We start from the raw sequence: 24,761 nt of genomic DNA, 5'->3' as shown, positions 1-24,761 counted from the left end.
TGCTTATAACTCTTTTGTTGCTATGCTAGGAAAAGTAGTAGATTATGAAAACAGTACACTGTACACTGAACCTCAATACCATTATATCTAGAAGGTGGAGAAGGGCAAGCACAGATTAGGAATGTTAGGGGAAAATAATTTTTGTCTCAGCACATAATCAATTCAGGATGCCCATCTCATGTATTCATCCTGCAGTGCTCAGCAGTTGTCCACTTAAACATCTCTCATCGCTAAGCTACTGTTGACTGTACTGTTGTTTTGTCATTTTGATGGTACAGATTCAAGCGTGGCACTCTTCTCCCTGTCTTCTTCCAAGTCCTTTCAAAGAGCCATTTCAACGCCATAAATCCAAGCGGCCTGAAAAACCAAATGCTAATCCTATTAAGCACCCAATGAAATTGAGGCATTGTAAATCCAAGCGCAAGAGTGGTTGAAATTCCTCATCATCTGGCTTATTCTGAGGTTGAATATTACATTAAAGAATGTAAGGGTGTACATCTGTGCTCAGGATTTTCTAGGAGCCCCTAACTTAAGAGCAGAATCTCAAATAAGCAGCTAGACAGAAGAACTAAAAAGGGAACACCTGCCAACTATAGGCACATTTTTTTAGGATCAGCCAGCTGGCAGCTTAGAGAAGAGTCCATGTGCATCCAGCTCCTATTCAGCCTTTACACTGCAGATTAAATACAATTTTCACCTCATGCTGGTTTTCCCATACTGCAGGTCAGTACTAAGTTCTGGGCTTTTATCCTTTGTCAGAAGGTCCCTGCTTTTTCCCTAAACAACTTTGCAAATAAATCCATATTCAGTGATATGCTTGTTCGGAATGTCTTACAAAAAGTGACATTGCCAAAAGAAAAAAGAACGAAGAATATATTCATTCATAAAAGCTTCCTGCAGAAAAATACTCTTACAGCAGGCAAATGATCACTTGAACGTCTAGCCAGAGATCAGTCCTAGCAGCCATTGCAATGGAATGTAAATAAACAGGTTGCCTTTGATTGACGACAACAGCTGAGTCCAAAAGTTATGTTGTTAAGTGAGACATTTGTTAAGTGTGATTTGCCCCATTTTATGACTTTTCTTGCCACATTTGTTAAGTGAATCACTGAGGAAGACACAAACTATCCATAAGGATGGAAAGGAAGGAAAGGAGTTCCTGCAGATTTTATTTTGCTAGTCGTAAGCAAATATAAGGGACAATGTGGATCTCCATTTCAAGGCCAATGAACTGGCGCTGTCCGAAGCAGTTTCTGCATTTATGTGGCCAACATGACATCACTCATAGGCATGGGAAGGAAAAATATGTACTTTTATATCTTGCTTATAATTTGTTCAAATTCTAAATCCTAAAACTCTGACGGTGAGAAAAATGAACTTTTGAATTGGCAATAACCACCCTTGTATAAAGCTGAGATAACAGTTATGCTTTAGAAGAGGGATGTCAAACTCAAGGCCCTTGGGCCTGTTCTGGCCCATGAGGTGCTTAGATCTGGCCCCTGGGGTTGCCCTGGAAAGCAAAAGACCAGCCTGCGGTGCCTCTGCCAGCAAAAATGGAATCTGTACCTCCCAGGCTCCATTTTCAGTCGTGATGACCTCCTGCAGCCCTCTGCCAGCAATGATGGAGCTCGAGAGGCCCCTGAGCTCCATTTTTCTCTGTCAGAGGGGTGCAGGAGGCCCTCACAGCCAAAAATGGGGCTTGGGGGTGCGCATGTGGCACCCTGAGCTGAGTTCCTGCTGGTGAAGGGCTAGTAAAACAAACTAAAAGCAACACAAAAGGAGAAATGTTTCCCCTTTTGCATCCAAGAAGGGACAGGAAAGGAGAAAAGACAAAGAAAAAGAAGGAAAAATGGGAAGAGAGCAAGGAAGGAAATAGAAGGAAAGGAAGAAGAAAGAAGAATGACGATGGAAGAAAAAAGAAGAAAAAGAAGGGAGAGAGGGAGGAAGGAAGGAAGGAATGAGATTATAATGAGAGGGAGGGATGGTCTGAGGGAAATCCTGCCTTAGCACTTGACCATCTCAGGTGTCCCCGACACGAGTGACATCGAGCTGGCCATGCTCACCCTGACCACGCCCACCCCATGGCCCCTGAGGTCAAGCACAACCCTGATGGGTCCCTCAATGAAATTGAGTTTGACACCCCTGTGTTAGAATAAAACCTATAGATGGCATGACTTTTTCCTCCCATCCATGAATTATATTCATTTCCTTTTACCTGGTACAACAGGGGGAAAATGATGATGCTAAGAAACAAGCTATGCGAAACAATTTGCAAGCAAAGTAAGAGGTTATCCCCTTCTTTCTTCTGCCCAATATTACACTGCATTAAACAGGACAGACTCAGATGTTTAATAATTCATTTGCAATCAAAACAAGTAGCATATTTGATTATGAAAGTACAAGCAAAGGTAACGACTCCACAGTGACACAGAGGAAGCTGGACCAAGGATAAGAGTGTTGTGGAGAAAAGGAAAATATTCCACTAATAGAAAGTTCTCGCCACAATTAACTGCTCCTCACTTTCCTGAATTTATTGAAAGTATTTAGTCACTTACTGAGAATTTGAAGATAAAGCATTTCCCCCTGCAAATTAGAGGCAAATGAGAAAAGAGCAAATGCAACTATGAACACAACAAAAGAACTAGAGGAGATGGTTTTTTTAACCCAAGGAGTTTGAAAAGTTCCTGACCAGGAACTTCAAAATTATATAATCCAGGGTATTGATCCCAATTCACCAGGAACTTAGTTTTTTTTTTAACAGGAAGTAAAGTTGTTCAGTTTGCGTGCAAATGTGAGAATTAGAAGAAAAGGATTGTCATGCAGGTAACAGGCGATTTGTATAGAGCTGATGAACTGAGCTAAATTGACTTAATAGATCATCTGCTACCCAAGCCTAATTAAGTTTGTAAATCTATCAGGAAAGAAAATCCTTTAAATGGAACAGGAGTTACTTCCATGTACAAGATTTCACTAGAGCATGTTTTTTTGTACACTGCCCAGAATTGCTGCATGAGAGGGGAAGTTTTTAAAGATTATGTATATTTACATTGTATATAAATACATACACACATATACATAAGCAGTGTGGTGGCCTAGTGGTGAAGATGCTCACATCCCACTCAGAAGGTTGAGAAGTCAATCCTAGACAGCAACAGATGTTTCTCTATCAAGGCGCAAAGAGAAAATATTTGCTGTGAACTCTACATAGGTGTCATGAAGGGTATCTGGTCAGTAAACATTCAGCTCCATTCAATTGTCCTAACTCTAGCCAGAAGCAAAGCATAGCATTACACAGTTATATATATTACACACACACACACACGTTTGTGTGTGTATGTGTGTGTGTGTGCATATGTGTGTGTATGTATGTATGTATGTATGTTTACATGTATGTATGTGTGTGTGTATCCATATCCATCCGTATCCGTATCCATATCCATATCCATATCCGTATCCGTATCCGTATCCGTATCCCGTATCCGTATCCGTATCCCTATCCGTATCCGTATCCGTATCCATATCCATATCCATATCCATGCCTTCACCTATTTCACTAATTTCCCTAAGCCAAGCAGCCACTAATCTGTAGGAGGAATGGAAAATGCCAGACCTATTGAAATGGCATGTTGTTTCGCTAGACAGTATCAGGGTGATTGTCTGCACCTTAATATGTAGCCGTGCACAGGCTTGCATAGCAATGACATGGAATGCATCACAAACAAGCCAAGAATTGATTCTGTGAATACCGCTTACATTTCAGAATAACTGTTTTCAGTGAAGTAGGTCACACAATTTGGCCAGTGTGCAAGAAAAGCTGTCGAATGCCATTGTTAAAGGATCCTAGCCAGTCACTGCAATCGTTGTTGCTCTTAAAATGCAGGAGACTCAAATAAGTCAGTTTCTATTACTGCTGCATTGATGTGTTTTGCTATTAATTTCTCATCTTTGATTACACATTAATGTACATTTAATTAGGCAATAATATATAATCTTCCCTTCATCTATCATTTATAACTTCTGCTTGGGCTGGGGAGCGGGTTGGGAGCTTGAGGTGGCACTGAAGAAGCAGACTAAATAAAATGCCAGTTCTTGACAGCCCTTTTAATGTGTCATAAAAGATAATAGATATGCCAGTCACTCATATGCTAATGATTTAACATTTTCTTAAGTTTTACTTCATAATATAATATGAGCTGTAAAAAATAAGAAGACTCTAAGACAATGTTGGATAGTAGATAAAGATGTTATCAGAAAAATAACTTAATATTGGATACAGCAGGTTATCCTTCAAAAAAAACAACCCACAGAAATTCATTCTTCAAAAGTTCATGATTTATACTTTAAAAAAATGCACCCTTGCATCTGTGATATTTTAGATTTATCTATCTATTATTATCTATCCTATCCATCCATTTATCTATCTATTTATCTATGTATCTATCCATCCATCTATCCATCATCTATCTATCTATCTATCTATCTATCTATCTATCTATCTATCTATCTATCTATCCTATCCTATCCTATCCTATCCTATCCTATCCTATCCTATCCTATCATTCCATCCGTCCAATACATTAATAATTTGTGTGTGTGTATCTGTGTCTGTGTGTCTGTCTGTGTGTGTATGGCTTGAGTCAGTCTTGACTCCTGGGAATTAGTTCAACAAGCCTTCATTTTTCTTGGCAGATATTCAGAAGTGATTTGCCATTGCCTGGTTCCTAGGTTGAGAGAGAGGGATTGGCCCAAGATCAATGCTCTGTGCCTAACACAGGACTAGAACTCATATTCTCCCAGTCTTCTAATCTGATGAATTCACCGCTGTCAGGGTTCCAGAAAAACCCAACTCCAATTAAAAACTCTGAGGCAGGCATTTTCTCAAAGTTTCCTTTTATTAGAGTAGATATACTGGTACATCTGGGAAAACCTGAATCTGAGAATTCCGGGTTTTCTCTTAATAATTCAAAAGTCAAAACCCAACCCTTGCACCCATCAGTCCATCACAAGGTCCAATCACCAACCGTCCCAACTTGAGACATCCCTTCAACTATTCTTCCTCGAGGTGCAGAAATAACATGACCTTGACAGAAAAGAAGAATGCTATTATGTCTAACTACCAACACTCTAAAATCCCCCCTCCTACTTTCCCAGGCACAGGAATGTGGCAGCGAGGAAGCTTCTAGTTCTAATATGGCTTCCAAAGCTGACAACCGCTATGCTAAACTGTCTCTCCTATCTAATTCTGCTATCTAAATTTAGGCCCTAATAGAAGACATAAAGTAACTATGTTCATAAAGTATTTTTACTGTACCATTAAATAGAAAACTTAACAGCGATTTGTAAGTTTTACACAGATTAGGCTACAATCCATTCTTACCCAATTAGGCAAGTCTTTCCCTAAAGCCCTTCTGAAAAAGAATTCTACCATGTACTACAGTCTATCAGTAATAATATCTGTTTATACGAAGCCCAGAATTAAGTTGTTGAATGCTCTTCTAAAGGGCCAACTCTCCATCTTTGGATTTCCTCCAGAGTTGTTACAGTGGTCATCAATTTATTTAGTGACTGTTCAAAGTTACAATGCCAAAAAAAGTGACTTATGACTGTTTTTCACACTTACTTCCATTGCAGAATCCCCATGGTCACATGATCAAAATTCAGGTGCTTGGCAATTGGCATGCATTTAACAGAATAAATGCAATCTATTGGAAATTATGACAGTAAATTCTTTGGGTCATGTGATTATCATTTGCAACCTTCCCAGCCAGCTTTGGACAACCAGATTCAATGGGGGAATCCAGATTTTACTGAACGACTAAATGATTTACTTAACTGTAGTTATTCACTTGACAATGTGGAACAAAGGTGACAAAATGAGGCACAACTCACTGAACTGCCTTGCTTAGCAACATAAATTTTGGGCTCTATTGTGGTCATAAGTTGAGGATTACTTGTATTGAACCACAGTCCAAACAGCAAAGACATCTTTGTGTCAGGGTCCTATTTAGGAGAAATGGTCACAATTAAATCAGTACCAAAGCTGTAGTGGTTTATCAGGATAAACAGAAAAGTGAACTTAGAATTTTGTTAGCAATCTAACTTTTTCTGCATGGCATTGCCCTGGCCTGAAAAAAAAAAAAAGCTTTACCTCCATAAATTCAGCTGTTACTGGATTTACATATGAGAGCAATGCAACTTTTGAATAACTATAAGTACTATGCCAATTGTGATATTTCCCATGTCTATGGAGATTCTCAGTCATCCAGGTCATGGTTGTCCCAAAAGTCCTTTTACCGGAGGCAACTGGACTTTTTGGTTTTTCTTTCAAGACATTTTGCTTCTCATCCAAGGAGCTTCTTCAGCTCTAATGAGACACAAAATGTCTTCAAAGAAAAACCAGGAAGTCCAGTTGCCTCTTGAAAAAGCCTCTTTGGGATAGATTAGCAACAATCATCCATGCTTTGCCCAGTCTTGATTACCTCAATACAATCTTATGGGTCTACTTTTTAAAATTGTAGAAATTGCAATTGGCTACTATTCGGTGCAAATGGCAGGGATGGTATACAGGTAGTCCTTGACTTACAACCAAAATTGAGCCCAACATTTATGTTGCTAAGAGAGACAGTTGTTAAGTGACTTTTGCCCCATTTTACAACCTTTCTTGCCACAGTTGTTAAGTGAATCACTGCAGTAGTTAATGAAATGTGGTTGTTAAGTGAGCTTGGCTTCCCCCATCGACTTTGCTTGTCAGATGGTCATCAATATGAACCAGTTGCCAATCATCCAAATTTTGATCACGTGACCACAGGGATGCTGCAATGGTCATAAGTGAAAAGTGGTCATTTTTTTCACTGCCATTGTAACTTTTAACAGTCACTCTAAATAAATGGTTGCAGGGCTTTGTTTTGTTTTTGCAATTTTTTATTTTTATTTCTTTAAAAACGTCTTTAGGTGAACAGTGTGGTTCCAGACTTTTTACATTTTAAAACAAACATGACCATAAACACCGATACAGCTTTCTTATCTAATTTCACATAATTATTTATTAACAATTTTCTTTTTTATAATTTCATACATTACTTTATATATCAATCTCTTTATTGATATTTATTCATTCTCTATATTCATTAGTCATATATTCTTATATTCATCATATTTGCAAATTTTATCAAATCATATCATTCCATTCACAAATTCATCTTGATTTATATTATCCAATATTTTATTCCCTTTTTAATATTACTTTTGCCACTGTTATGTATATCTATATATTTCATGCACACCCTTCCCTCTAACTTCATCACTTTTACACAAATTATATTTTCCCTCTTATTTTCATTTCATATATAAATTAATAACAATATAATATTTTTGCTGGGTTCATATACTTCATTACCTTATACAAATAAGTAATGTGTCATGCTCCTATCAAAATCTGATTCCGAGGGGGAGGCCAAGCAGTTGACGGGGAGTGGGAGTGTGGCTCCGTTGGCTGTGGAAGAAACTGGGGAAGGGCAAAATCCGGCTGGGCAGAACAGGGGAGTGGTAGACCAAGGCAGAGGGAATTCAGAGGAAAATCCAGGCCCACCTGGAGGGAGGGAGGAATGGAAAAGGGAGCAACATGAGTTGCGTGGCTTATGGGGAAGGAAAGGACCCTGATTCCCTTCATTAGCTGCAGCTGGGAACACAGTGTTTAAAAAGGAAAGCTGTGCACAGCAAACTTGTTGGAAGCAAATTGTGAATTATTGTCGAGGCTTATCTGGATTCCTGGCATCTTCCCAATTGTGTGTTTTGCTGGCCTTTCAAATCTGGAATTCCTTCTCCTGCCCTGTCAAGTTAATTACTGCAGTGTGGTTTGTGTGGATTTTTATTTACAGTTTGTATGTACTTTGTTTTCGGACTGAATTTCCTCCACTTAAAGACTGTTCTTGGGAGAGTTTTTTTCTCCAGCTGAAGGTAACCTGGACATTGGGGGCAAAGTTGGAGGTATTAAAGGGACTCTTCTTACTTATGTGACTGTGTTGCCTTTATGCCATGCCCCGGGTTATCACATAGTGGTTGCAGGTTGAATCTATCTGTAATGGCTGATTTTAATAATTTTCACTGATTGTCAACTGCACCCATATATAATTTAATAGTGTTCAGTTCTAAAGCCTTAAATAACTTAGGACCGTATAAAAGGGACCATTTCGCCTGTCTAACATAAGATCTGTAAGAGATCTGCAGATGCCTGAAATGCCAATTACTGTTTGTTTAACATATAGGAAAGAGTTTTCTAGGTCATTCCCAAGTTTGAAATGTTCTCCCTTGAAAAGCGGTTCTCAGTCTCTCTGCCGTTAGAAGAGCAGACAAGGTTCAAATATTTCATCGGCCTTGTAAATATAAATTAATTTGTGAACTATTTTTTAATTTATGTTTATATTTTCTACTTGATGTTCTTCATTTTAATTATTGCCAGTCATCTCGCTCAACTGAATACAATTACATTATTACTAACATCAATGAAATAAATATCAGAAAATAAATAAATCAATGAAACCAATATTACTCTCATATTTTTTCCTGGAAATGACTGATGGCACAGCTTCCATTGATTTGCATCTGATGAAGCAATCTTCTGGACAGTTAGCCCAGTAGTCAATCTAATGTCTTTTTATTGCTGAACTGCTGGACAGCTCCTCCCTTGCTTTGCTGAGATCAGGGCAAACATGGATTTTTCTACTCCTATAATATGCACATGTGTACAGTTATACCGTATATGACCTTGCAAACACATTAATGCAAAAGAGCACTGAATATTCATATAAGAATTAGAAAAAAAATTCAAGTACCCATAAAAAGAAAAGGGATATGATCCACCCAGTGCAATGGCTTAACCACAGTGAACTTGTTGACTTCCTTTAACAAAGGTAACATTAAAGGGTGACCTACTTTGAATGTAACAGTTTGATTGATTGACTGGTTCCAGGAAAAACATTAACAAAATAAATCATAGCAGCTGCAGGCAACAAACATTTCACAAATACATGCCATGAAGTGGTGACTTCATTACTACCCATTCATTCCTTATTAACCAGCCAGCCCTCAAGGGCTCTGAAGGTGGCTTACAGAAAATTAAAGCAGTTTTTTTCATTTTATCAAACATGAAAAGACTGTGAAAAGTATATAAAGACATTTCAGAAAATCTGATGCAATAATATGTTCAGAATGTCTCTTAAAAGATGTCATCTTTTGACACACCTCACTCATGATTTTAGATAGATGGTAGAATTTAGATAACTACCTAATTCAATAGATGGGGCACCTAAAACTCATTTGCCATTGGCCGTCATTTTGGCTGATTTTTCAACTTCCTGATTTAATTTACAGCTCTGCCATTTATTTGCAATGGTTCATCCAAACCCTAAGTCTGATACTATTTAGCTTTTTGAAATCAGCTAAAGTTGATTAGGTACATTATTTGCCATATTCTTCAGATTATAAGATGCTCCAAACTATAAGATGCACCTAGTTTTGGGAGAAGAAAACAAGAAAAAAAAATCTGCCTCTGCTTCCCAGCAATTTGCCTCCTTGCAGCAAACAGCAAACAGCCTGATCAGGTTCAGCAGAGCCCGATTTAGCATGAGCAGCTGATCATCAGTTGGATCTGCCTCCCACAATACAAACAATCCACTGTTCCAGTCTACAGGGATTGCCACCACCTATCACTGCCTCCAAGCACCCCAATTTTGGGCCTCCATGCATCCTATGGGGTGCGTGACGGCAGAAAATGGGGCACATGGAGGCCAAAAACAGAGTGCGTTGAGGCCAAAAACGGGGCAAGAAAATTCTACTGGGCTTTCCCTTTGGCCAAACTGGATGAATTGTTTTCTACTATCCTACTGTGGAATTACAAAAATATTACCTTTCATCAATGTACTGTATATTGTTGGGATGACTCAGACTCTTTCAGCTATATCCTCCTACAGTATAGAAGAAATAGAGGGTATGACTTATATTCGTCACTTGTTCTTCTGCTTGACTAGTGTTTATATTTACTTTTAAGGGTTTTCAAATTCTGTACCTCTTGGTGCCTGATCTCCTTTTTTCAGGTCTGAAAATTCATGTGAATTTCTTTTCTTTTCAGCTTTATGTACAATTGTTTTTACTTATTTTAGGTTCTTTTTTTAAAAAATAATTACTGGATTATGCCTGTAATAAAATTGTGCATTGTATTGGGTGAAGTTCATGCAATTTCTTGATCCATTCAAGTCCCCAAGACTTTGTAGTAAATACTGCGCTGTGAGAAATGAGACTGCAGAAGGTGTCATTAGCATCAGAGGAAAAAGAGGGAAAATGTTTTAAAGAAAAGAAGGAAAGGGGAAATTATTCCATTGTTCCTGACTTATCTCCAGCATTATTTTCAGGTTGTCTATGGCCAAGAACTGAGTATGTCTTTTTATGGTTAGTTGGCAATCTGTAACTTTATCACCACATTCGGCTATCTGTGTAGTAACAATTTCATTTATAAATAAGTCCCTTAGATCAGCCAGTTAGGTGGGGAGAAATTAAGAGAGAAAAGGATGATACAGAACTGGCAGAGAGAGGAAGAGAAAGACATGTTGGCTTTGGCCAATCCATCCCAGCACCGGTAATGATATCATCACAATATCTTGAGCCACAGTGGTGCAGTGGTTAGAGTGCAGTACCGGCAGCTACTTCTGCTTACTGCTGGCTGACTGCAATTTGGCAGTTCAAATCTCACCAGGCTCAACATTGACTCAGCCTTCCATCCTTCTGAAGTGGGCAAAATGAGGATCCAGATTGTTGGGGGCAATAGGCTGACTATGTAAACCACTTAGAAAGGGCTGTAAAGCACTGTAAAGCAGTATATAAGTCTAAGTGCTATTGCTAAGTGCTATTCTATTTTCCTTGCTGAAATAATTTGAAGAGAGGAAAGGAGGGAGGGAGGCAAAATCCTCAAACTCTAAAAATTCTGTCTAGTGAAGCAGAAGTCTGAAATAACAATTTAAAGGGCTTAAAGCAGTTAAATACCAGTATTTTTCAATGTTTGCATAGATGCCCCTTTGTCAGTTTCAATAGTTTTAAGAACTAATTTGCTACTTAATCTTAAATTACCTTTAGAAATATGAGAATTCAATGCATCCTGTTATGAAAATGGACAAGTTGCACAGGATTTGTATTTCAAAATCATAGCACAGAGACAAAAAAGATTTTTCATTAAAAATATTATTTTTATTTTATTTGCTAGGGGTAAGGAATAATCACAATGCTAGATGTGAATGAAGCGTCGACAGAGGCCTCATAATGAAAGTGCCTGCTCTTCAAATATCACAAGCTTACAGGGTTAGATTTATTATTGTGTGGCTTTATAAGCCATTGTCTAAGCACATCAATAAATAGACATACAGTATAAGTGCTGGGGACAGAGGCATGAGATAGCTAGTTCCCTCAAATGGGCCTAGAAATTAACCTTCTGGTCCCATCATTGGTCTGACGATAATGGCTTTTTTTTTCCTCCTCCAGTTATCCAGTTCTGTAAAAAAAATATTATAACTTCTATAGCGCAATTTTTGTTCTTGGAGCACTTTTATGGTGTTACTCATTTTAATCACGCTGGGAATACTTTAACTTTTGTATATTGGATACTCTGTAAGCTTCCCAGAATTGTCAGCTTGTAGGAGGACGTAAGTTTAATACATGAATTAAACAAAAAACATTTCTTTTGCATGACATTTCCAGAACAGCAAGTTCAGCACTAAAAGATGTTGTGGAATGGATGAGCCATGGGACACCGCAGAGAAGATGCAACATTGTCCTATTTGATTTTCTACACTTCCTTGTTCTTCACACCCCAGGTTTATTCCTGTCATTTTCTGGATTGATTTATTTTTTTTCCACATGCCATTTCTTACACAGCTCTTCCACCTTATGCATTTTTACCTGCACTTCTCCCAGAGTCTAGACTAGGGGTGTCAAACCCACAGGCCAGATCTGGCTCTCGGGGTGCTTAGATCTGGCCTGCAAGGCCACCCTGGAAACAGCAAAGGAAAGGCCCACAGTGCCTCTGCCAACAAAAACAGAGCTCAGGAGGGTGATGCACAGCTTTCCCAGGCTCCATTTTCAGGGATGGGCTCCTGCAGCCCTCTGCTAGGTAAAATGGAGTTTGGCCTCCCTGAGCTCCATTTTCTCTGACAGAGAATTGCAGGAGACCGTCCTGGCTGAAAACAGGGTCCCAGGGGGCCAAGCACAGTCCCCCTCCCAGCTCCATTTTCTCTGGCAGAGGGCCACACCCACCCCAGCCTTGCCATGTCCCCCCCCCAAGGTCAAACACAACCCCAATACAGCCCTCAATTAAATCAAGTTTGACACCCCTGGTTTAAACCATGCAGTTTGGTAAGCCATTATTTTCTTGCTCTGATATTTTCTTTTTGCACATCTCTCCCCTTTGTATGTACCTGATCCTATTATTGAGTCTTAGTTTAATGGAAAGGATGCTAGTTGCTTATTTGATATGACAAAAAAAAATGACCATCTGTTCTTTTTCTGTAATATTTTCAAAACATTTTCATTTCTAGTCTCAGAGAACTCAATCACACAAAGTTCTCATGCAGGAATGTTGAGGTCTGGTGAGATTTTAATATCCCCCCCTCCCCAACCAATAAATCTCATGAGTGCAGCCTAGTGGCAGCACTGCCAATTACAGCATCAACTGACATCTCAATTTAAACTGAGGCATTTTCAGTCTAATCTACTACATTTTGACTATTAAATCTGATGATAATAAACACTACTGCAATAAAACCCTATTTCTTTTTTTTAATAAAATGCTGCTAACCTTATGAAAACTTAATTGAATAAATGGAATAAAGATTTAGAAAATTGTATTTAGTCCTAGATCATGCATGCATGCATACATATATACATATACATATACATGGCATGGTGTATATATGGTGTGTATGTATGTATGTATGTATGTATGTATGTATGTGTGTGAAGCAATACCACTCCACAGTGCTTTATAGTTCTCTCTAAGCAGTTTACAGAGTCAGCATATAGCCCGCAACAATTTGGGGTTCTCATTTTCCCAACCTTGGAAGGATAGAAGGCTTAGTCAACCTTGAACCTGGTGGGATTTGAACTGCCAAATTGCAGTACTGCACTCTAACCACAGCGCCACTGAGGCTCATATATACTGTATATTATCACACACACACACACACTCATATATATATTATCACACACACATACTTCAATCATAGTAGATAGCAGAAACAAAGTAAAAATGTTTATAAGATTTGCACAGACAGTTCCTAGATGCAGTCTGGTTCAGACTGACTTCTCCTTGGGAAGAATCTCAAACTCCCTCTGGAAGCCAATAGACACTATCAATGGACAAGCCAAGCTAACAGTCCCTTTTTCCTTATTGACGTGGTTGATCCCAATGAGTTGGAGAGCAATGAAAGTGTGGCCTGTCTAGGAAAACAGATTGATGGTAAAATCCTCTAATACCAAATCACACTGCAACTGCCCTGAGACAAAAGTTCTCAAGATCTAACAACCAGCCTCTAGTGAATGTTGGGCCTTCTCTCATATAGGAGAGGTCTGTGGTTATTATAAAGGCCAAACTCCTGAGCTGACCCAGGAACTTTATTGCCAGTGGCAGATTAAAGTCTTCAAGGACAATCAGCCTCAGGCAGTCCACTACTAACCTGCCAATGGAATCCAGCAACTCAGGTAGGGACGTTGCTAGATACTAGGGAAGGTGGTAGGTTACATCAACATTATTCCCAACTGTTGGAAAGGGTAGGAAATCGAAGGGAAGGGAAGAAAAAGCTTCTAAAGGTTAGGAAGCTCTCAGAAGAGCTGTTGAGTATGCACATTCTTCGGGCCATGGCTAGACATGAGGATGTTGCTATCTCTTCTCACAAGAAGCACCATCAGATACATTTTGTATCTTTGCAGTAAGTGAAAGGAAGTTCAGTACTATGATTCTACTACAGGGAAATGTATAAATAGAGCTTAGGATGCAGTTCAGATTGTGCACTTGGTCTTCAATAGCATGCAGCACACATCCAAAATATATGGCTGATTTCTTTATCCAGAGCATATTCTCTGAATCAAGCATTACCCTCATGCACCCACATGTCACCTGTTCCGTAGTATATGGACAAATATATGTTAAGAAGCTGTAGAGTTAGGCCTCATTTATATATTGTCTAATTCCCCAAAATAATGCAGTGGTTAGAAAAGTCACAAACGGTTGATTTGGGGAGCTTGTAAGAGATTGTACCCTCATGATGAACAGATGTATCACAGTTGAATTCAAGCTAGCTCTAAACTATCTCATATTGGCACTGTCACCTGCCTTCCCAAGCTTTTGTTAGAAGAAAATAGAAGCATTGGAAGTGATGTAGCAGCTCAAATCGGCAGTATTTAAAATATTTCAATATTATTTATTTTAAAAAGCACATCTTTCTTCTTTCTTAATGCCTTGGTATACCAGTAGTTTCAGCAATCATTCAAAATTATATTGCTTCAGTTCAGGACAGCAAACATAATTCAAAACCTTGAAGTCCTTAAAAATATCTTCCAAGATCATAAGGAAAAACAACAGTGTCACTTCTTGAATCATCAAACTTTAGAACTGATCACGAATTCAAAATTTGTCATGATAAAAAAATATCAGGAGGATTAATTCTAAGGCACAGAACAGGAAATCAGTAATAGTTTGTGCAAAAAGTTGGAATAAGAAAATCAGTCTCTTCCTCAAACCCAGGGACACAATATTTCCAATTTGCTAGATAGTTATTTTTTTTTCATTAATAACTTCAGTGTGTGGAAATGTGTCCTAATTAGACAAATACAATTTTGAAACAGAATCACACAGAAGCTTATTTCACGGAATAATCACACCCAACTGCTCAGTTGGTTTTCTACAATATTCATTGTAGAATTATTTGCAATTTCTACAGTACTTGTAAGCTGTTTTGGAAAATTCTTGCCCAGAAAGGCAATTTGTATTAAACCTTTGGGGTAGACGAAGTCAAGAAATAGTGATAGCAGGAAAATAAGGAATGCTGTTATTGTGAAAACATAACATAACAATCTCAAAAGCCTACCATAGTTTATCCACATTATCTTATTCCAAACAAAATTCAGGTAGGATTATTTTGCATTTCTTTCTCATACTTTCTCAGGACTGGATAATCATTTCTAAAACTCTTCCTGTAACAATTCAACCATTCCTGCCAAGCTTGGTCTACATTCTTTCACAAATTATATGTCATTGCAATGAATGATTCAAAAAACATATCCCCATATTTTAATGAAGTGCCAATTCAAGGAAATATTAAAAGATCTGGACAGAAGCCTCCCAATTTCTTTCAGAAAAAAAAGGCTAGATAAGAAAGGCAATGTCATTGTACTCTGTGTTGAAAATTCCTAGGTTCAACACCCTGGATTCTAAACAGAGCAAGGATACATAGTCCTCTAACTAAGAATCACTTTTGCCATGAAATTTATGATTAATAGTATATTATCAGGGAAATAGGAAGATGAAGGAAGATTAGATATGATGAGTTATTTATAAAATCTATAAAAAGGTGAGATAAAAATAATATATTTGTTTAAATGGGGACCAGATATTTTAATTATTAATCAGAGAATTTGATCAAGATACTTATATAGACAATGACAACAAATAATAATAATAATTAAAAATGGAAGCTTCAGATTTCAAACTAAATAGCCATTTTTCAACAATTTAAGGGGGAATTGGTTCCTTTTCTTTAACTAGACTTTTCAGGACTTTCTTATAGAATACTTATAGTAGTTTAAATTAAGACTTCCCAAAGAAGTTCAGAAAACTTGCTAATCTCTAAGTTTTACCAAGTATATTACATATACAAAATTGGGAAAATAAATAGTAAGAGGGAAGTCTATTGCGATTGGATATCTGTGAATATGTGGATTATCCAGTGCCTGGAAATTAACTTATTTCCTATTTCATTAATGGGGCTATGCTAAATTTATTTATTCATTCATTTTATATGGTCACCCATCTCAGTTTCATCACTCTGAATGTGTTGATCAAATTCTCCAATTAGTAATTAAAATAGCTGGTCCCCATTTAAACATATATTTTATATTTTACATTATTTTTATGCTACCTTTATTATTTTTTATAAATAACTCAAGGCAGAAAACATACCTAGTTATCCTTTGTCCTATTTACCTCACAATGTACTAATCAGGCATTTCATGGCAAAGTGATTCAATATGTATGTTACTATTAAAATATTAAAAAATATTTAAAACAATAGAAACAGTAAAACAAACAAAAATGCTAAAACCATCCAAATTAAATATACTTAGGAGCTAGATACTTGGCCAGTAATGAGGTCATTGCCACATTTAGCACCCAGAGCTCAGGGATTTTAGGGCCTAACAGGGTTGGGGCCAGTGCAATCTCTGAAGGGCTGGTATTTCGAAGAGCAGGGGCCACTGAGGAAAAAGCTTATCTTATGGTATCCGCCAGCTGACATTATTTGACTAGGGATGTGTAGCATGTTCATTTGCTGGTCCTGTTGGATCCTCTTGCAAAAAGATGGTCCTTTGGGTATTCTGGTCCCAAACCATATGTTGTGCTTTCCAAAGCAAGAGATATCCCTGTATATCTATTGCTTTGGAAGGCACAACATATGGTTTGGGACCAGGATACCTGAGGGATTACCATTCAGAAGGAGTGAACTATCAGTCTTCTTCCACCAATCCTTCCCTAATACCTCATTTCCTCACAAATATATATTAGAGAAAAAAAATATGGAGAAATGAAAGCAAGAATGAAATGCAGTCAGTGAATCCATGATTACCTGGGTTTATATTTCGATAGAGCTGTATGTTCAGCTTGTAATGAGCTCAGGAGAAATTTGACTAACATAATCTTCTCTGCCTCTTTTCAAAGCTTTGTAGTGTTATTACCACATGGCTGTTCCACTAAGGAAGAAGAAACTAAGGGTGATCAGTTAGATTAAAAAATGTGTGACCAGATTGTATTTTACCACCTATTGCATATCATTACTTTTGTTCTGTTAAGTAGAAAGTGTCTCCAAATTTATAATTATATTGTTCTAATCTAGATAATATATCTACCCACCCTCCTATCATTTATACTTTAGTTTATAGATTTAAAATGTAAGTAGAGCTATCCTACATCCTGTACCCAGAAGCACACAAAACAGAAACAAAAAATGTATGCTAAACAGAAAGATGATTTTGCAAGCTGACCACACACAGAGTTTTATATTAATGCATAACATAGCTCTAGAGATTTTGAGTCAATATTTAAATGCATTGAGGAAGTGAAGAATACATTAAGTAGTCATGAAAATATATGTGATACAAATCAAAGCAAAGGTCTGGATACTGAACTTTGTGTTACACACAACTATTAAATTGCATTGTTCATTTTCCAGCAAAAAGGGAAGGATTCCCAGGTGAAAAAATATGTAGCTTTCTCACATTTCATGAACTGAAGATTTATTTCATTCAAAGCCAACACCAAGAGAAGTGAAATCTCATTTTTAAAAATCTTTAAGACAGTGCATCCTTCTGTAACCATCAAATAAAAGCCAAGAGATGATTTCCACAGAAGAGCCAACAGCAGGAAACCACAAGCCCAAGTTGAGTGGTAAAGAAACAATCTAAAGTTAAACCACATGACCAAGCAATCTCCCTTCGGTTTAAGGAAAACCAGAGTTTATAAATCACAAATTACTTTCTCACTCTATATTACATACACTTCTAAAATTGTTGATAACTGCCAGTAGTATTAAATTCATCTTACAATGTGCTTCAGAGGAACTCAGAAAACAAAAGATCAAATTCATTATTTAGAAGCATTTACAGCTACTAATCTAAGCCTTCTGCAATCTAATGCCCTAGACTGGATAATAATAATTAAAAAAAAATACAAATACATGCAGTTACCACATTGTGCAAGAGTCAATTCCAGCAGACCTCTCTTCAAGAAAACTACATCAATGTATCCATGAAGTCACCAGAAACTGCAACTGATTTGAAAGAAATTTTAATTTTTCCAGCTATGGCTAGTTTGAGGAAGGCTGATTCTTAAACCTACACTGTGACTAAGAAACAGACTTTCCAATTTGATTGTATTCATGTAAACAACACAGGCTCAATGTACTTTTCCATAACTAAAGCTACAAAATATTGTCCCTTTGAAATAGCTTCTTCTGTCTGAAATGCTCTTAAGCTGTAGTAATTTCATTTCTGCTTTAAGGTGCCATGCTAAATATAAAAGCTGACATTGGCAGTGATTAACATTTCTCAAATATTCTTATTATACAGAAATACATAATGAACCTGTCAGAACAGAATTCATATTTTTGTCTCCTGGCAAACAGAAACAATCGCACCTCATCTTGCATTTGCCATTCGCTTTAAATTACTTGACAATATGTACAACTAATGACTCTTAGGCAGCAACCACATATAATTCCAAAAGATGTTTTTTTAAAAAAAAAATCTCGGCCATCAGAACAGAATGCAACGGCAGGTGACTTTACACAATGATAAATTCAAATCAACCAAATCAAAATATATCCTTGAATATAGAGCAACATTTAAAGAGAAGAACCACGTTCTCTTGACGTCTACATCTAAATCCATGTCTACATCTATATCTACAACCTTCTAATCAAGAGAAAGAGAACCACACAAGGCAAGTATTAAAGTAAAATCTTGCTTACCAAGTACCCCAAGTCGGTAGTTGACAGTGATAACTATCACGTTGCCATAACTTGCGAGCACACTGCCATCGTATAAATTTCCAGTGCCTTCCATGTAAGACCCTCCGTGAATATACACCATAACTGGTTTAGGTCCCCCACTATCTCGAATGTCTGCAAGAAAAATATTAAGAAACATGATATCTCAAGAATGTTATAATGTGCATAGACATCTTAAGTTGTTTTCCTTTTTTTCCCAAGCTGTTTTTTTTAATGTTTCCCAAGCAACATATATAAATCATTACAACTTTATCTGCTGTTGTCTGAGGTAGGTAACATCTATTCAAACTTGGAAGATCTTGGGAAGGTAAGTATTGTAGGATTTTGTTAGTACTTGGATGGAGAAATCACAGGTCTCTAGGCTAGAGTACGAAGACAAACAAACCTTGAAAAAGGCAACGGCAAACCACTTTTTAAAAACATTTAAACAATTTTCAAGCAAGTTTACCTTTTCATTTACTGAACTTTAATAGCTATTATGGTGCTTTCTTTTAATGAGCATCAGATCACGACATTTTGATGATATTATGAAGCCTAAGCTTGAATGTTCAAAAATGGAAATTAAGAATTAATGTATATTGGATGTGTTCAGTTTTCCCTGCTTCTACTTTCATCATCTGAATTTAGGAAACATCCTACAGAACTCTTTCCCTCCAGAATACCTCTACACTGAAAATTCAGAATGATAAATGTCAGTTGCTTAAACAATCTAAACTAAACGTGGAGGAGGTGGTGTTGCTATCTTCTATAAAAAGTCCCTACATCTAAAAAACATCCAAGTTACCCAGGAGCTTGCTATTCCTGAGACCATCATCTGTGAACTGTCCTTAAATATCACATTTTGGTTCTTACTATGTTACAGAGCCTCTGATTATGACATCGAACATGCAAACAAGCTAAATACACTACTAACATGGGCAGCATCCTGCCCACACGCTTTTATCTTTCTTGATGACTTCAATCTACCTCACATTAACTGGACCCTTAATGAATGTACAACTGAACCCACACATGCAACCTTCTACAATGCAGTAACAAATCTGGGACTAGAACAACTAGTAACCAACAACACTAAACGTAACAACTGCCTCGATCTCATCTTCTGCAATAGTTTGAATTCATTTTACGGAATACAAATTAAAGAACCCTTTTCCAATAGTGACCACAACATGATTAAGCTATCCACTGCCATAGCCAAACCTCTAAGCATAATCTTTGAAAAATCTTTCACCACCAGCTCCTTGCCAAAACTATGGTCACAAGCCATGATCATCCCCATCTTCAAGGGAGACCCCAGCCTAGTTGAAAATTACAGACCAATCGCTTTATGCTGCATCACCTGTAAAGTCATGGAATCAATTATTAACCAATCCATCATCCTCCACTTAGAAACAAACAACCTACTCTCTGATAAACAATTTGGTTTCAGGAAAAAAATTATCATGTAATCTGCAACTCTTACACTGCAAAAACATATGGACTACACAACTCGATCAGGGCAAAGCAATAGACGTAATCTACATAGACTTCTGTAAAGCCTTTGATTCAGTGGTACATGACAAACTACTCCTAAAACTAAAATCTTATGGTATCTCTGGACACCTGCATAACTGCATAGAAGCATTCCTGTCAAACAGACAAATGGTCAAACTTGGGAGCGTCCTATCAAATTCTGTACCTGTCAACAGTGGTGTCCCCCAAGGTAGTGTTCTAGGACCAACTCTCTTCATACTCTATATAAATGACCTCTGTGATCATATTAAGAGCTACTGCATTCTCTTCGCTGATGATGTAAAGCTATTCAACACCACAGACAATACTGCTACCCCTCAAAAAGACCTTGGCTACCTTTCAGAATGGTCAAACAAATGGCAACTTCAAATCTCAACAAATAAATGTTCTGTCCTACTTATTGGCAAAAAAATAATAATCAGAAAATAAAATACAGGCTGAATAGTCAAGACCTTGTTGATGATCCAAACTCTGTCAAGGATCTTGGAGTACTTATCTCTAATGATCTAAGTGCTACAGCCCGCTGTAACTACATAGCCAAAAAGGCGTTTAAGAGTTGTTAACCTAATCTTATGTAGCTTTTTTTCTGGTAATATTACACTAATAACTAGAGCATACAAAACATTTGCTAGACCAATACTCAAATACAGCTCATCAGTCTGGAACCCACATTACCTATCTGATATTAACACAATTGAGAAAGTCCAGAAATATTTCACAAGAAAAGTTCTCCACTCATCTACTCCTTGCAGAATACCTTATGCCTCCAGACTCGAAATTCTAGACCTAAAAAAGCTAGAACTACACCGCCTTCAGTCTGATCTAAGTATAGTATATAAAATCATACATTGCAATGTCCTACCTGTCAATGAATACTTCAGTTTCAACCATTACAACACAAGAGCAAACAATAGATACAAACCCAAGGTTAATCGCACCAAACTTGATTGCAGGAAATATGACTTCAGCAACAGAGTGGTCAATGTCTGGAATACTCTACCTGACTCTGTGGTTTCTTCCTCACACCCCAAAAACTTTAACCTTAGACTGTCTACTATTGACCTCACCCCTTTCCTAAGAGGTCTGTAGGGGCATGCATAAGTACACCAATGTGCCTACCGTCCCTGTTCTATTGTCTCTTTCATTTTTTTTATTTTTTATTATATTTTTCTTATATGTATCCATGTATTCATAACTATGTTTTAATTATACCTATTATCTTGTAAGCAATTGACAAAAATAAATAAATAAATACATAAAAAGAAAATAAATAAAAATAAAAAGTATGCAGAGATGGTATTCAGCATGTTCTGACCAGTTCTGGAGAACTGGTAGCTGAAATTTTGAGTAGTTCTGAGAACTGGCAAATACCACCTCTGACTGGCCCCACCCTCATATATTCTCTGCCTCCCTGATTGGCTGGGTCTTCCTTTGTTGCCCTGCACAGGAGAACGAAGCTGGAAAGCAGGGTGGGGAGGGTATGGAAATTTGCAGTGTCCTTCCCCTGGAGTGGGGAGAGAATGGAAATTTTATAGTATCCTTCTCCTGCCAGGCCCGCCATGCTCACCACGTCATGCCACACCCCCGGTAGTAATTTTTTTTTTAATTCCACCACTGTTTGTATGTGTATAATTTATGCAGCCACTGATCTTAGAAAACTGACGTTTAAAAGCAATAATTTAAGGGACCAACATTAGCACTTAAAAGTCACAAACACAAATTTGACTCTTAAAAGGCAACATTAACCAGCAGAGATTGCCTGACCATCTGGATCAAAAAGATGGGGGAATAGCAAATTCTTTTAAGGCTTTACAAAAGGCTAACTGGTTTGGAGACATCTGGATCGTGGGAGGGATGCTGTTCCATAATGCTGGCACTGGTACCCAGAAAGCTGATTAAGATTTTTTTTTTTAAATGGATTTAGATGCCAGACTTTCAGTCTATGAGCCTGAAAATGAACTCCTTCCTCAACAATAATATAGCTTCCCTGAGATCACAAGTTATGTCAAGGAATCCAGAATTCCAACAGAATCTACCATCCCGGAGTGTGCTATGACAGGGGCGCCAAACTTGATTTCATTGAGGGCCACATCAGGGTTGTGTTTAACCTTGGGGGGGGGGGGAACAGGGTAGGAGTGGCCAGCTCAACGTCTCTCATGTCCAGGGAGGGGATATGTGGTGCTCTGCCAGTGAAAACATGCTCCTGATCTCCATTTCTGGCTGTGACGGCCTCCTGCAACTCTCTGCCAGCGGCACTCCTGGGCTCTGTTTTCGCTGGCAGAGGCACTGCAGGCCAGTCCTTTGCTTTTTCGAGGGTGGCCCCAGGGGCCAGATCTAAGCACCCTGTGGGCTGGATCCGCCCCCTTGAGTTTGACACTCCTATGCTATGGTAATTGGGTGGGTCTGAGAATCACTGTTTTAGATGTTTGTCTACCTGTCTGGAGCCTCGTTGTTGTTATTCCTAGACTCTGCATAAACTGGAAAGTAGCACTCGAGACAACTAATTAGGTTACAGTTACAATCAGAATGTAGGTGTGATAGAAACATCTTCAGGATGCAGACTGAGCAGACTGGTTCAGCTGAGAAGGTTATCCTACAAATGAGCTAGATTTTTGGCATTCTAGATAAAAAAAATATGTTTAAAATTGACCACGAAAGTCGGGAATGGCTTTGGAGACACTAGATCTTTCTGAAGAGATTTCTTCATGCACTATCCTGAATTCATAGCAGATTGAAAAGCAATAATTGCTTTTGATGATTGCTTTGTATCAACATCCTCCTCATCAGTTTCCATAGTTTATTTTGTCCAGATTAGGATATTGGACAACCTTGATCAACTATCCCGATGTTTGCCTCTCTTACTATCTATGCAAGGTATGGGTGCAGACACATCTAACTCTTTGCAAGAAAAGCTTGGGAGATGAGTGAGGAAACAGTGTATGCCTGCAAGGCTACCCTTCCAGCTAGTTGTTTCCTTCTAATGTTGCCATAAATTTCTAATTACAGCCATCTGTAAGGAGAAGAGATGGCAGAATCTTAGTCTACAAGTAATCTTTGAAAGGGATGGAGGTCCTTACAAATCAGGCAAGAAAGTTGTAGGGCTGAGACCAGCATAAAATTCTTAGATTTAGAAAAAAACATCTAAACTTTGAAGGATCTAAAAAAAAGATGGATGGTTTGATTTGGCAGGGGGGTGGGGAGGGGGTGGAACGAGTCCCTTTAGAGATTGTTCCTGACTTACAACCATTTTTTTAGTGCCTATCTGAAGTTACAACAGCAGTGAAAAACATGACCTCCAATCCTTGCACTACAACTGTTACAGTATCCACACAATTACAATGATCAAAATTTGAGCACTTGGCAACCAGCATGTATTTACAATGGTTGCAGCATCCTGGGGTCACGTGATCAGCCTCTGTGACCTTCCCAGCCAGCTTCTGACAAGCCAAGTCAATGGGGGAATCCAGATTCACTTAATGACCACATGCTTCATATAACAACTGCAGTGGTTCTCTTAACAGGCATGGCAAAAACAGTCATAAAATCAGGGGCAACTCATTTCACTTTTTAGCAACAGACATTCTGGTCCCAATTGTAGTCATAAGTTGAGGACTACTAGTAAGGTTTTTTTTAAATAGGAATAAGCACAATAAAGGGAGCTTTAATCAGTTCAGCATGGAACTTTTATCACTAAATTGGTCATGATAAAATATTCAGGATCAACAAAGCTTTCCCTTGCCACTGTTAATCCATTAGCATAGGAAAAATGCATTAATTTTATCATCCAACTGATTCTAAGGAGAACTGAAAAGAGAGGAAAAGATTTGTATTAGAACAATATCTTATATATTTATGGAGTTGTGATTTATTTCAAAATAAATCATGCCTTCCTATTTAGATTGTGGTTCTGGGCTTAATTGCTGGGATATATATATATATGGGGCAAGGTATGTTAAGGTTATGTAATTATCTGGATCTTAAGGGAAAAGGCTGATTTGAAGCACAGTGGAAGTGGACGTCACACTGTCAACAACTCCTTAAAGAAACTTTGTCTTTTCCTGGACTCGCACGACTGCCTAGGAAAAAAAAAACGAAAGCACATTTGATTTAAGAAGGTGTTGGCAGATACACAGTGCACACCCACATCTGCTCTGAATCTGCTATTCCCCTTAAAATCTAGATCACCCAATGTCTTCAGTGATTGTTATTAGGCCAACTTAATATCCGAATAAATTTGAGAAAGAGAGCTGGTTGTTTTTTCTTACTTGAGTTTTGATTGGTTGGAAGCCTGGCTGATTGGTTTTAAACAAAGAAAAGAAAAGAGCTAATTTAGTTGGAGAAGAAAGGAGGAGTGGGATAAGCTCTTCTTGATGAAATACAGAGCCCCTATTTGACAAAACACAGAGAGACTATAATCAGCAGCAAAACCAAAGC

The 24,761-nt window shown here is 37.9% G+C and overlaps 1 protein-coding gene across 2 annotated transcripts in view; it reads right to left on the bottom strand.

Annotated features, from left to right (window-relative positions):
- Window positions 1-24,761, bottom strand: part of NLGN1 (neuroligin 1) — a 549,479-nt gene that overhangs the window by 291,425 nt on the left and 233,293 nt on the right. For both annotated transcript variants that reach the window (XM_087933470.1, XM_087933471.1), the window contains one exon: window positions 18,777-18,929. In XM_087933470.1, the coding sequence (XP_087789596.1) occupies window positions 18,777-18,929 (153 nt within the window). The remainder of the gene's footprint in view (window positions 1-18,776; window positions 18,930-24,761) is intronic.

This window comes from Pseudonaja textilis, chromosome 4 (assembly GCF_049901715.1).
Source record: "Pseudonaja textilis isolate UNSWEBS1 chromosome 4, rPseTex1.2, whole genome shotgun sequence".
In the NCBI taxonomy this organism is placed as follows: Eukaryota; Metazoa; Chordata; class Lepidosauria; order Squamata; family Elapidae; genus Pseudonaja; species Pseudonaja textilis.
The sequence above is the reverse complement of the archived record's forward strand: the minus strand, read 5'-3'. Positions and strand labels throughout refer to the sequence as shown.